This window comes from Capricornis sumatraensis, chromosome 13 (genome assembly GCF_032405125.1).
Source record: "Capricornis sumatraensis isolate serow.1 chromosome 13, serow.2, whole genome shotgun sequence".
NCBI lineage: Eukaryota > Metazoa > Chordata > Mammalia > Artiodactyla > Bovidae > Capricornis > Capricornis sumatraensis.
The window spans coordinates 61,527,792-61,540,309 of record NC_091081.1 but is presented as its reverse complement, the minus strand read 5'-3'; the positions used below and the strand labels follow the sequence as shown (position 1 = coordinate 61,540,309).

General features: G+C 40.6%; 1 protein-coding gene across 3 annotated transcripts in view; it reads right to left on the bottom strand.

Moving 5' to 3' along the window:
* PDE7B (phosphodiesterase 7B) overlaps nucleotides 1–12,518 on the bottom strand; it is a 247,656-nt gene that overhangs the window by 146,961 nt on the left and 88,177 nt on the right. The window contains exon 1 of one of the 3 annotated variants that reach the window (XM_068985152.1): nucleotides 9,430–9,682. The exons of the other annotated variants lie outside the window; for them this stretch is intronic. Within the exon in view, the coding sequence (XP_068841253.1) occupies nucleotides 9,430–9,667 (238 nt within the window). The 5' untranslated portion in view covers nucleotides 9,668–9,682. Of the gene's footprint in view, nucleotides 1–9,429; nucleotides 9,683–12,518 lie in introns of those variants that run through there. 3 annotated transcript variants of the gene reach the window in all.

The following is a 12,518-nucleotide window of genomic DNA, read 5'->3' as shown; positions in this document are numbered from 1 at the left end:
CCTCATTAGGGTGGGTTCAAGAGGAAGATTTGATTAGGGGAAGAAAAGAAACAGGGTACATTTATTTTACCTTTGAATGTAGAAATGTGAGATCCCTGTGACAAATGTTTTCATCAGTGACTGGTTTCCTCTTTATTTCTGTATGTGTTTTTGATTATGCTTCTTATGTTTAGCTACTTCCCTGGTGGCTCAGATGGTAAAGAATCTGCCTGCAATGCAGGAGACCCATGTTCGATCCCTGGGTTGGGAATATCCCCTGGAAGAGGGGCAACCCATTCCACTACTCTTGCCTGGAAAATCCCATGGACAGAGGAGCCTGGTAGGCTACAGTCCATGGGGTCACGTAGAGTCGGACACTTACTGAGCGACTTCACCTTCACTTTTCACTTTCATGCATTGGAGAAGGAAATGGCAACCCACTCCAGTGTTCTTGCCTGGAGAATCCCAGGGACGGCGGAGCCTGGTGGGCTGCCGTCCGTCTGTGAGGTCGCACAGAGTCGGACACGACTGAAGCGGCTTAGCAGCAGCAGCAGCAGCAGAATGACTAACACTTTCTTATACTTATATCCAATTTTTCTGCAGTGACCTCATCTTTCTTCCTTCTCCTTGGGTGCCCTATGATTGGCTCTACCTGTTCCCTTCTCTTTTCTTTCTCAGTCATTTTCTTCAGAAAATTCTAATTTTTGAATGAAATTTTTGTCAGAGATCCTCTAAATGAGTGTTTTGGGGTTTTGTGAAGTGCTCATCAAGTCTATAGATTTCTGTGAGATTTGTGTGCCATGTGTCTATAGATTTCTGTGAGATTTGTGTGCCATGCCAAAAAAAAAAAAAAAAAAAATGGAGAAGGAAGCAAGAAAGAGAATCTTGTGCTTTGGCTTTAATTCCAGAGGTTGAGGAATGTTTGGGGATTCAATGGGGAAACTTCTAATGATTACATTATATGTCTTATTACCCTTGACTATTTAATTTTCTTTTTCAATAACCTTGACCAAAGATCTGCATTCATTCCCATTATATCTCTCACCTTGATTTTATTTTACAGTTTTTTGGCTTTTCCACCTTCCAATTTCTACTACCAGGTACATGCAATAGCATGCTACTCAATATCTTTCAAAATTTATCTTTTTATCTCCAGGGATTTTGTTTTCTGGAGTAGGCTTTGCCCCTTGGATGCACTTTTAAGACCATATACAACTAAGCCCTGCTTTGTCTTGTCAATTATGCTTTTCAATTGCACACAAGGCTGACTTGTAGGTTTTATCTTGTTACTAATGATAAAGGTGGTAACCTATAGGTTCTTCTATAGTAATAGAAGGCTTCTCTGGTAGTTCAGTCAGTAAAGAGTCTGACTCCAATGCAGGAGGTGTGGGTTTGATCCCTTGGTTGGGAAGATCCCTGGAGAAGGAAATGGCAACCCACTCCAGTATTCTTGCCTGGAGAATACCATGGAGAGAGGAGCCTGGTAGGGTACAGTCGATGGGGTCCCAAGAGTCAGATATGACTGAGTAACTAAGGACATATAGTAATAACAAAATGCTCAGGACAGGGGCTCACTTTACAGTTTATAAAATATCATGCCATGTGTACTGTTAGGTGAGAAGTACTCTGAAGCAAGGGTCTTTGATAAGTTTGTAGTTTGAGGAAATTTGAGACAAGTACACAGATACAAATCCAAACTCTTGGAGTGACCTCAATATTTTCAGGCTTCCCTAGTGGCTCAGCAGTAAAAGAATCTGCCTGAAATGCAGGAGACATAGGAGACACAGGTTCGATCCCTAAGTCAAGCCGATCCCATGGGTGAGGAAATGGCAACCCTCTCCAGAAGTCTCACCTGGGAAATCCCATCAGCGGATCCTGGCAGGCTACAGTCCATGGGGTCACAATGCAAAGAATCCAATGCAACTGAGCACACACACACAAAGAGATTAAAGACAATTCTAAATACAAATACATGGAAAGGCAGAGAGACATAAACAGAAAAACAAAGAACAAGGTCTGCATTGTGAGTACATCCAGGCTAGTGCAGGCAAATCACAAGTACTTTGAGCTTTGCTCTGTATCATAGTTTTGATATGGTGATACGTACCTACCATGTACTTTGAAATGTATTGATAATTAAAGAGAGAAAATAATCCCATAATAGAAGAGAGCACACACTTTCAGCTGCTTCTGTGAATTAAAAAATAACTTGGAGCTTTCGGTCTTTTAACAATAAAGTTTCTAATGTTTTCCTTTTAGAAATTAGATACAAAAGTCAATGTTTTGCTGTCCAGTGAAACTAGCCTTGTTTTAAAAAAAGAGAAAGAGAAAAAAAAGAAAAAAGAAGCTGTTTCTAGGTAAAAAGCAGAGAACGTGGGAATAACATCCACCATTCAGCTTCATCCCCTCAAAAGCTCATTTGTAGAACCGGGTAAACACACACGTTCCGCATTCTATTTTTGAAATTACGTTGAGGAATATACAGAGTGTTATCTGTAAAAGAAGTAACTTTTGAAACTTTAGTTGATGTAAAATGTTCCAAGATTCATGAACAGGGTAATTATTCTAAAAGTATATAAAGCAGGCATAATTTACATGCATTTACTCTAAAATTTGATAATCATCAGTACATGACAACTCCTCTATGTGAAAGAGAACTGTCTCATATGAGTTCTGCACATACTTTATACCTTTTTAATGGTTTTGAAATTCACTCTTGTGTATTCTTTTCTTTTCCTTTAAAAGCTGTAATGACTAATCCTGATCTTCTGCCAGAACATAAGTTTAAAAATAATTCCATTAAAAGGAAGAGCTAGAATTCATATTTCTTAAGTAATCTGTGCCTAGAAAAAAAGTTCATTCATGCATTTAATGGCAACTTGTAAGCTATTTTATTCCTTCTGATAATTTTCCTTTTTTTTCACTTATCAAAGTGTATTGAGCAGCTGACATGTGAAAGATGCTAGGGAGGACACAAAGAAAATAGAATGTTCTCTAGATTCTCAAAAAGCTGAAAATCTAGGAGGGGAGGAAGAAAATACACATTAATTATAATAAAATAAAAAAGCGATTTGCCTGTGAAATAAATACAAAGAAAGTTCAGTAAGACTTTAGAAGAGAAAGGCATACTTCCTCAGTGACCTCAAGAGAGGCTTTGTGGAGGGTATGGCACATGAGTGTGGTCTTCAGTGATAACAGGAATTGGGGATATGGAGGCAAGTAAAGTAATCTTAGGCATTTGCAATGATAAGCAGAAAACAAGTTGGAGACTGTGGGATGCTTGTCTTGTCACAGTGGAATACAAGGGCTTAGAGGGCAATAATGACAAATAAGGTGGGGAAAGTGAGCTACTTTCAGAGTGTAGAGAGCTTTGGATGCAGAATAATAGAATTTGGATTATCTTCATAGGCAATGGAAAATCACTGAATGATTTTGAAAGGGGGGTGTATTCTGATTTTTCTTTTGGTATTATTTATCTAAATGATGGGGGACAAAAAAGGGGTACAAAGAGAGTACTGGCGTTGGAGGCTATTGGAAGATAATAGGCCAAACAACCTGAGGTTTAGCTCAGGGTCATATAATGGAATAGAAAGAAAGCAATGGGCATAAGTTGTTGAGGAAATAGCAGCAATATCATTAATTATGATAGTGAACACTTATTGAGCATTGGGTAGGATATAGCTCTCTTTTAGGTACTTTTTAACATCATCTCATTTAATCCTCAACTTTTGCAGAGGTTGCTGTTTTAACTCCCTTTTTTAAAGGAAGGGAAAGGGAGCCGCAGAAAATTGAAGTAATTTGTACAGTTTTCACAGTTCACAACAGAGAGGCAGGTCTTAAACTTTAAAAAAATCTCAACACTACAATGACACCCTGGTACTCTTAACTTATTTTATGGACTTGGAGCCAACTGGACTTGGAGAGCTGAAGGGAGAAGTTTTGAATCTGGGTTTCTGCAGGCGTGATGCCTCTTATGAAAACTAGGAAGTCAGATGAAGAACAGGTTTAGTTCAAAGTGAGATGATGTATCCCAGTTTTCATTCAATTTTGCACTCACATTTAAAGACTGGATTGACTCGTCAATGATTATCATCCAGTAGCTAGAGACTGAGTGGCCTTCCCTAGTGGCTCAGTGGTAAAGAATCGGCCTGCCAATGCGGGAGACGTGGGTTTGATCCCTGGGTTGTGAAGATTCCCTGGAGAAGAAAATGGCAGCCCACTCCAGTATTCTTGCCTGGTAATCCCACGGGCAGAGGAGCCTGATGGGCTACCATCCCTGGGGTCACAGAGGAGTCGGACATGACTTAGTGACTAACAACAGCAAATTGAGAGGAGACTAATGTCTACAAGAACACAGAAAAATGTTATGGGTTAATGTCAAGTTATCTACCGTTAAGACTAATTGATTCTTCAATCAAGGCAATTTGTCCTGCTTTGAATGAAATCATTAATAATGAAGAGTATTTGAAAGTATGCTTGAATTTTTTACTAGAGTTTTTGAATTTTACTGGCCAGTTTTTATAGCCAATACTTTGAGTTGACATAGAGGTCTAAACTGACAAATGCTTGTTTTCAAAGTGAAGCTCTAGATGAAATTCTGATTCATAAATTCATAATTGTTCTTCTATTAAGTTTGATTGCTCCGTGAATCTTTGGCACTTACCACAGTCCCTGGTATATATTACAGTCTAATAAATGCTCCTTGGTTTTATAATAATAAAAATTTCAGTCTTCAACATATTTAATGTATATCATGCTTGATACTTGAGATATTTAAAAATAGCTGCTTTGTCAATTTGAATTTTACTTTCTGGAATCAGTTAATTGTTTTTAGATATTTTCTCTTCTGAAGTCATTCGATTTTCAGGGCTCAGTATAAAGCAAATTTCTGATATTTTTATTCTCCTTGAAGACTGGACAAGTTATAATGGCTATGGGGAAAATGAATGCTTTTTTCTTTTTGAGGGAGGTGTATGTTTTATATATTTCTGTAACCAAAGGTTATTGAAATGGAAACAAGCTTAATGAATAAGTAAAACATAATATAAAATTTAGACCATAGATATCAAAATGAAAGGTAAGTTCCACAGCTGCAGAGCTTGCAGTTATTTGGTTGAATTCTGAAATCAAATTATTTATTCAACTAAGACCAAGTCCTGCTAGGGGATGTCTAGTCTTAAGCTGCTGACTAGAATCACAATTAGAATAATATTTGCACTCACAGCATTTAAGAAACCGTTTATTTATTCTCTGTCCTTCTTACTTCTCCCCACTCCCCTCTCCCCTCTTCTGGGCATGCTCTCACCGCCATGCTTGAAAGCTTATTTTCTACTCATAATAGATGGGGCATCTCCCCCTGGGAATCTTCCCGGCACTGGAACCTTGACTTAAACCTGAAGCCCACAAAACGAGTTTAAAAATGTAAAGGAGGCACAATTCTTTGACTTATTTTGCATGGTAATTTTATTTTTTCTGCTTGGACCAAGGTTTATCTTGCCTGCCGAATCCCCATGTGTGCTCATCAATATATAATCCACAAAACAATGTCTTGGTTTAAATTTAAATTACCCAGCTTGTGTCCTGATCACATTAGTTTTGTGGACTAGAGTTGGGAAGATTGAGATGGTCTGATTCTAACACCATGTGAAAGTCTGGACAAGTTGTTTAGTCTCTAAATTACTGTTTGTCCCGTTTGTGTTAACTAGACAATTAGGGCATCCTTCATTTGCTTCATAAAGGGAAAATGATGAGTGTTAATAAGATTAAATACTTGGGCACAAGTTTAAGGAACTGAGATAAAACTCCAAATCTGAGCATGCTGATACATTCCAGAGTCCCTCTCTGGGGCAAGCAGCACCTCTGCCAATTGTCCAGCTCCTGGGGCCATGCCTAGAAGCACACCCTGAGAAGTGTGAAGCTGAGACTCTCTCTCCCTCCTATCAACCCCCATTCCCTCCCCCAACCTATTTTTTTTTTTAAGACCAGTATTCTGGACATGGGGATGGGGGTTGGAGGGTGGAGGGGAGTGGGTAGGAAGGAGAGGTGGGACCAAATGAGAGAGTAGCATTGATTTGTATACATGACCTTGTGTAAAATAGATAGCTAGTAGGAAGCTGCTGAATAGCACAAAGAGCTCAGCTCAGCGCTCTGTGATGACATAGAGGGAGGTGGGAGGGAGGCTTAAGATGGAGGGGATAAATGGACACATGTGGTTGACTCAGCCTGATGTATACCAGAAACATTAGCAAAGCAATTATACTTCAAAAAGTAAAAATTAGCACTTCTGTGCTATTTACCCTTTGGTCCTTTCCTGTTAATAAAGACTTAAAAAACAAAATCCAACCCATTGCTTTAAAAGTTGCATTGAGGTGAAGCTGCTCAGTTGTGTCCGACTCTGCGACCCCATGGACTATAGCCTACAAGGCTCCTCTGTCCATGGGATTTTCCAGGCAAGAGTACTGGAGTGGGTTGCCATTTCCTTCTCCAGGGGGCCTTCCCAAGCCTCTAGCAAAGATATTCCCATGTATGACCTCTGTAGAACTTGCTTGCTCTCCTCAGGAGACCTTGTCCCTCTCTGTCTTCCTCCACTCACAGTTCAGTGTACTTCATCTTAAATATTTCTCATGAAAACTTATGCATGCATTTATCTTTCCACAAATCCTTTTGTTTTCTCCCTTTACCTAAGCAAAATCTCAGAGCAGTTTTCTATTTCACTTATGAAACAAAGTTCCAGTCTTGACTAAGAAGTATGAGTACAAATAATGATGTCCTTCACTAAGGAAAAGAAAAGCCAGAACTTTTACTGTTAAATTCAGCTTACTAAGAAACAGTGACTTCAGTCTCTAAAGTTCTCTACATTGTTGATTCTCTTCAGAATTCCTGCAGTTTCATGGTTTTTAGAAATGTAAACTTATTTATCTGTTATCACACGCAGTTGAAATACACATAGAATGTTATGGTATTTAATTTTCCTGTTTTTTGTTACGAGCATGGCCAACGTTGTGTACTAGAAATGCATTATGTGAAGTTCTTACAGGTAAAGAGAGTGAAAGAGAGGGAATATGTGCATGTGGGGGGTGGACAGCAGAAAAGCCATTGCAAAGAAAGAGAGGTGTGAGCTGGATTTTGTAGGTTTAATGAAAAATTTCAGTTGCCTATGTCAAAAAGACATTCCAAGCATAAAGTAAGTCTCAGGCGCAATTTCTGTGGAGGAACAGAGATTATTCCATTTTGTCAAAGTATTTCTATATTGTCTGAAGATTCTGAGGCTAGCGTCAGATCTGAGAGAGACAGAGAGGGAGAGCAAGAGAGCATGAGGTTGCCTTGGTGTTTTTTGAAGAACCTTCTACTTAAACCCTGTACACAACCTGGAGCCAGTTTAAACCAAGTCCTTCTAAAAATAGAAAGATGCCAGGCTTTGGGAAATAATCTACACATGCTCTTGAGTCCCTCACCATCATGCTGGTAGGGTGAGAATGGTACAGAGCACTTGACGAGAGGAGGAAACACAGCCTCAGCAACAAGATGAGAGAACGAATGAGACATTTTGGAAAGTGAAGCAACTCGCCTTTGGGGCCTCATCATATGGACTCATGCTGCATATATGGATGAAAAATGGCTTTTTGTCCATATCAGAAACTGTGAGTCCATCATCTCCTTGAGGCTGGGGTGGCAGGGAAGGAAGAAGAGAAGGCAAACAGGCAGCTTTTGGGGAGGTGCTGAATTACATCTTGCTTCCTGGCAAGCAGGACGAGGGTACCAGCAAAGGAGGGAGCAGCCTCCCTGGGAACCAGCATGGCCACTGATCTATATTCCACTGAGCGAGAGGTTAGGGGCCCGCGGGTACACTGAGACTCATTTAGCTCAACTTCACAACATTCAGAAAAATGTAACTTTAAGTGATAAAAAATTGTAACGCTTTGTTTTCTCTCTATAGTATTGCTTTTTCAGGAATTAGATGCCCACTAGCACATAATATAAATAATAATATACACATATCTCTACAGACAAACTAACATCTGTTAGATTAAGTAGTTTTACCAAAGTTGTAATTTGAAATATGCATTTTAATCATTCACTAGACTGAAACAAACCAAGAGTGGTTAAAGTTGAAGTGTCATAGTTAAGTTTTCTGCCCAGGTGGGTTTTTCCATTTTTCTTGAACTCACATGAAATATGGGATGGCTTTAGCATTACCTCATTTTTTCTGACCAAGACCCATTTCCTTGGGCATCCATCTCCCAAATGCCACATAAACCTCAGTCTCATGGGTTTCCTTCTCTTTCCTAAGTATTCATTGTTTACTAGAGACCAACACTTTTTGTTTTTAATTCCTTTCAAATCTGTTTTCCTCTTGCCCAGAACATTATTTTTTAATAATGTTCTCTTTAAATAATTAGGCAAGTTAAAAAAGTTTCTGCATAAATGATTAAAAACAAAATTAGCTGAGTTTTGATTTCCTAGTCTCTTTCCATGAGAAGAAGAGGTAATTTTTGGTATAGCTTTTCCATCTAGTTCCCCATCTCTCACCACCAATGGCATGTCAGGATTCCACGCATCAGGCTAGCCAAGACTTCAAATGCATAAACACATGCTCACATTCGTTCTTCTAAAGTGAACCACCACTTTCCAAATATCTACCAACATATTCCCTAAGGAAAAGCACACCCTGCATTTTTAGTTGACGGTGTTATCAGAGTCTCTTGGGATCCTCCAAAGGGATCCTAGATGTGTTTATGGTGTGGTCCCCACTGTTAAAAATATAGTAAAGTTCTTCTCAACTGTCCCAAACACAGCACATTCTTATAACATGACAAAGCTCCTATGAATCATCATTTCCACATTTGTGAGCTGAATTTTCCTAATATCAATGGGGAAACTTGTATTATCATCATTTGTCAAAAGGGGAAATTGAGGCAAGGCAGTTTATCAAGTTTCTAACAACATAAAAAATGTTCAGTTCAAACTCATTCTTGGGAACACGAATACATGGTTTACAGCCTGTAAACCACAAGAAAATGAGAAAATATATTTTACTTTGCATAAAGCATTACAAAAAAGCAACCTAAGAAGAATATTCTCTCAGAGACAACTAGCTTATCAACAAGAAATTGCAGAGACAGGATAGACAAAAAGTGCCCAATTTCTTCCCTTCCTTATCAGGACTGAAGCTTAGGAAATTTCACTTAAGCCACGGGACAATCAAGTGACAGCTTAAGCCCAGATCCCAGATTTCTTGACTTTCCACTCTTCATGCTCCTCCTGCCACATCACTCTTAAGATGCATTTCAATAAAAGAGCAAACATTCATTAATCACAGCCCTCGGGCCTTATGCTGTATAGTTTGCCTGCCTTCCTTTTCCCATTTTTATATCTTGGGCTCTCCAAGGAAGGGACTTGAAAGTCCTCAGACTTGGCCCTGGTACCTCTCACACCTCCCAGTCCGTTTACCTGGAATGCTGTGGAGAGCATCTTCATTCTCCAGAATGCCTCTCTGTTTGGTCGCCTGCAGCTCACTTTTGGATTTCCAGACCAGCTTTACCATCCTGATCATCTCTGGCAAGTCCCAGGGCAGCGGCCCCTGCTGGCACCCCGGCCGGCTGCCCAGGGGGGCGGGCAGCTCACCTTCTGGGGCCGTCCACCTTCTGCCCAGCTCTGCCGAGTGGAAATAGCGCTCGAGCACAGGCATTCTGCCCTGGTCCCCAGAAGAGGAGGTCGGGCTGCTGCTGCTGCTGCTGCTGCCGCGGCGGCGGCGGCTGCTGCTACCAGAGGGGAAATTCTTCCCAGGCAGGGGAAGGCGAAGCCCCGGAAAATCCTCTCCAGCTTCGGAAAGGCAAGCCTCCTCCAGCCTGGCACAGCCCCCCTGTCCTTCCAGTCCCTCCACAAACACTGACGACGAGAGCGACTCACTTCCCAAGGTTTCTCACTGGTGAGAACGGTTCCTGTCCTCCTTCCTTAGAGAGAGAAAGCATTTTTCCCCCCTTCTCTCTCAGGCACTGACTTCGCAGCACTTAATTAATCCCAGGCTACAGCTGGAACGACAGCAGAGGGGGGAAAAAAGCCATTGAGGTTTTAGCCTTTGCTTTTTATCTTCTTCCGATTTATTTGTTCTCAGTTTTCTTTTGGTGCTTGTCAAAGTTTCTCAAGTGGCTTGTTTAGCCCTTAAGGACTTCATGCCAAGAGGTGGGGGGCTCCCCTTTGCCAGCCTCTCAGAGGGGTACTCCAGAGGCCAGTTACCTGAAGGTGTCAGGTAAGGAGTCACCCTCTTAGTGCAGGAAACCTAGAAGTTTCCGCAGCTCCAGCCCTCAAGGAGAAAACGGGAGGCTGAGCACTGGCAGGACCGATTCGCAGCTGCTCCTTTCTGGAAGGTCTGGCTGGGGGCCACCTTGCCAGTCCACCACAGTCTGCACTGAGCTGGGGTTATTCGAAAGGTCTTGGGTTGCTCCCCAGGACCACAGTTCACACACTCCCCTCCTCCATAACTCTCCCTCTCCGCTGTCACTTGGTTCTCAGCAAACTTAACTGAATTTTGGACTATTAGTCCAATCCCTTTGTAACCTCAGCTGCCCTTCGGCTGGAAGGGAAATAACAGTGAATCACACTCCAGAGCTAACTTTGAAAGAAGTGACTTGGGGAAGCATCCAGATCCTCAAACGTGCGGTGAGGTTGCAAAGCCTGGACACATTATTTGGGATGGAATAATAATTTTAAAGCAGATCCATTGGAGACATAAATGACAGCAAAAAGAAAGTGTTGAAGATTCACTTTCCAGAGATAGAGTGCTGGGGACATGACATTTGGGCCACAAATGGCACCCCCCCCCCGCCCCCCGACCTGACAGTGGTTGAGTTGAGGACAATCAGGGGCCGCCTGTCTTGGATCCTGAGGTTCAGAGATGGAGGCACTCAGCCTAGAAGTGAGAACTCGCACAGCAGAGGGGTTGTCCCCTGGAGCTAGTGTGAAAAGCCTTGACACAAATGAAAGTGAGGTGGTATTTTGCCAGCAAATTGGGTTGGTAGGAGCAATTTGAACTTGGACATTCACGTGGCTAACTCCTATTTTCTTGGGGAGGTCATTGTAACAATCCCATCTTTCCTTTTCATGTCTCAGCATTGCAAAGGGCTTTATTTTGCTTGGCATTTTATTTTGTTGATGTACAATCTGTTGCTCCTGTTCTGCTTTCCTTCTGGGGCTGTTTTATCACACAGTCATTTGCTGTTTCTTTAGGGGAGAGGATAAGGACCATTGTAGGGTGTGTATTACTTTCATCTCTCTCACCTCATGTTTTAAAAGTTGAAACTAGCAAAAGCTACTGTCATGTTGTTATTGCTATTATGATTATTCCTCTAAACCCATGGGTGAGAAGTTTAGTTTTCTCCAGTGAATTAAGTGGCTTTTCTTTTTTCTGGATGGAAAAGTACACTGGCAAACCTTTTGTAATGGGTGAAGAAGGGTCAACATCTTTAAGGACAAGAAACAATAAAACACATTTAGGACATTGCTGCTTGTGAGTTTCATGATTAAAATATTGATCAAGCAGCTCTTCCTGTAACAACCAGATATTCATACAACCCAATTAGGAATCAATGACCCACTTATGAGAAAGATGTGCCTTTTTTAACTTCCTTCTTTGTTAAGAGATGAAGGGATTTAAGGCTCAATCTGACAGTTCTACCACTTTTGACAGCCCTCCCAGTTCTTATCTTACCCTTCCATCAGGTTGGGGGCATTCAAGCTCTCTAGAATTGAGACAATTTTATTTAATAAGCACATGTATGCTGCTGTCCTCTATTAGCATATTTCCTGAATAGTGTCTTATACTCACTCCTCAGTCACAAACTTCCTTGACATAACAACTGAAGAGTTTCCTAAGTGTTTGACTATTTTTATTTTTGTTCAGTTATTTTGTAATAGTACTTAGCATCAGGATATCCTGACCCTTGGAACAAAGGGGTTAAGAACAAAGAAAACAAATATATGATATAATATGTTACATACACTAAAGTATTAAGAATATAACTCTTCATTGCATATTCCTTTCAGAATGACTTTTTAAAAAAATCCTAGGACGTAGGTTTCCACTGTATTCTCTATATAATTTTACATATTTCCATGTAAAAATACCTTAGAGAAGTTACAAAATGTTGAATCATTGAACATGAACACTTCATAGTCAAAATAAATTAAGGCCAGGAAAATGTCATCTCAAGTTTTCATCCTCAAAGAGGAATCTTCTTCATGAGAATATTTGGAAATTAAAAATACTGTACAATTAAAAACAAAAATTCTCCCCAATATGGGATTATCTTCATTCCACAGTAGAAGTGCAGAAATACCACAAGGAAGGTCATTCTCATGGTATTTCTGGCTCACATAGAAACAGGAAGTACAGGAAATCTTGCGAGAAAGCTTGGCTCAGGAGAGTTTTGGCTCAACTACAGGTTCAAGAGATTGGGACAAACTGATGAGATGCTAGCACTTGGACTGAAACTACTTATCCCTCACAAATCTTCTAAAAGGTGGCTGTGTTCTATTTTGTA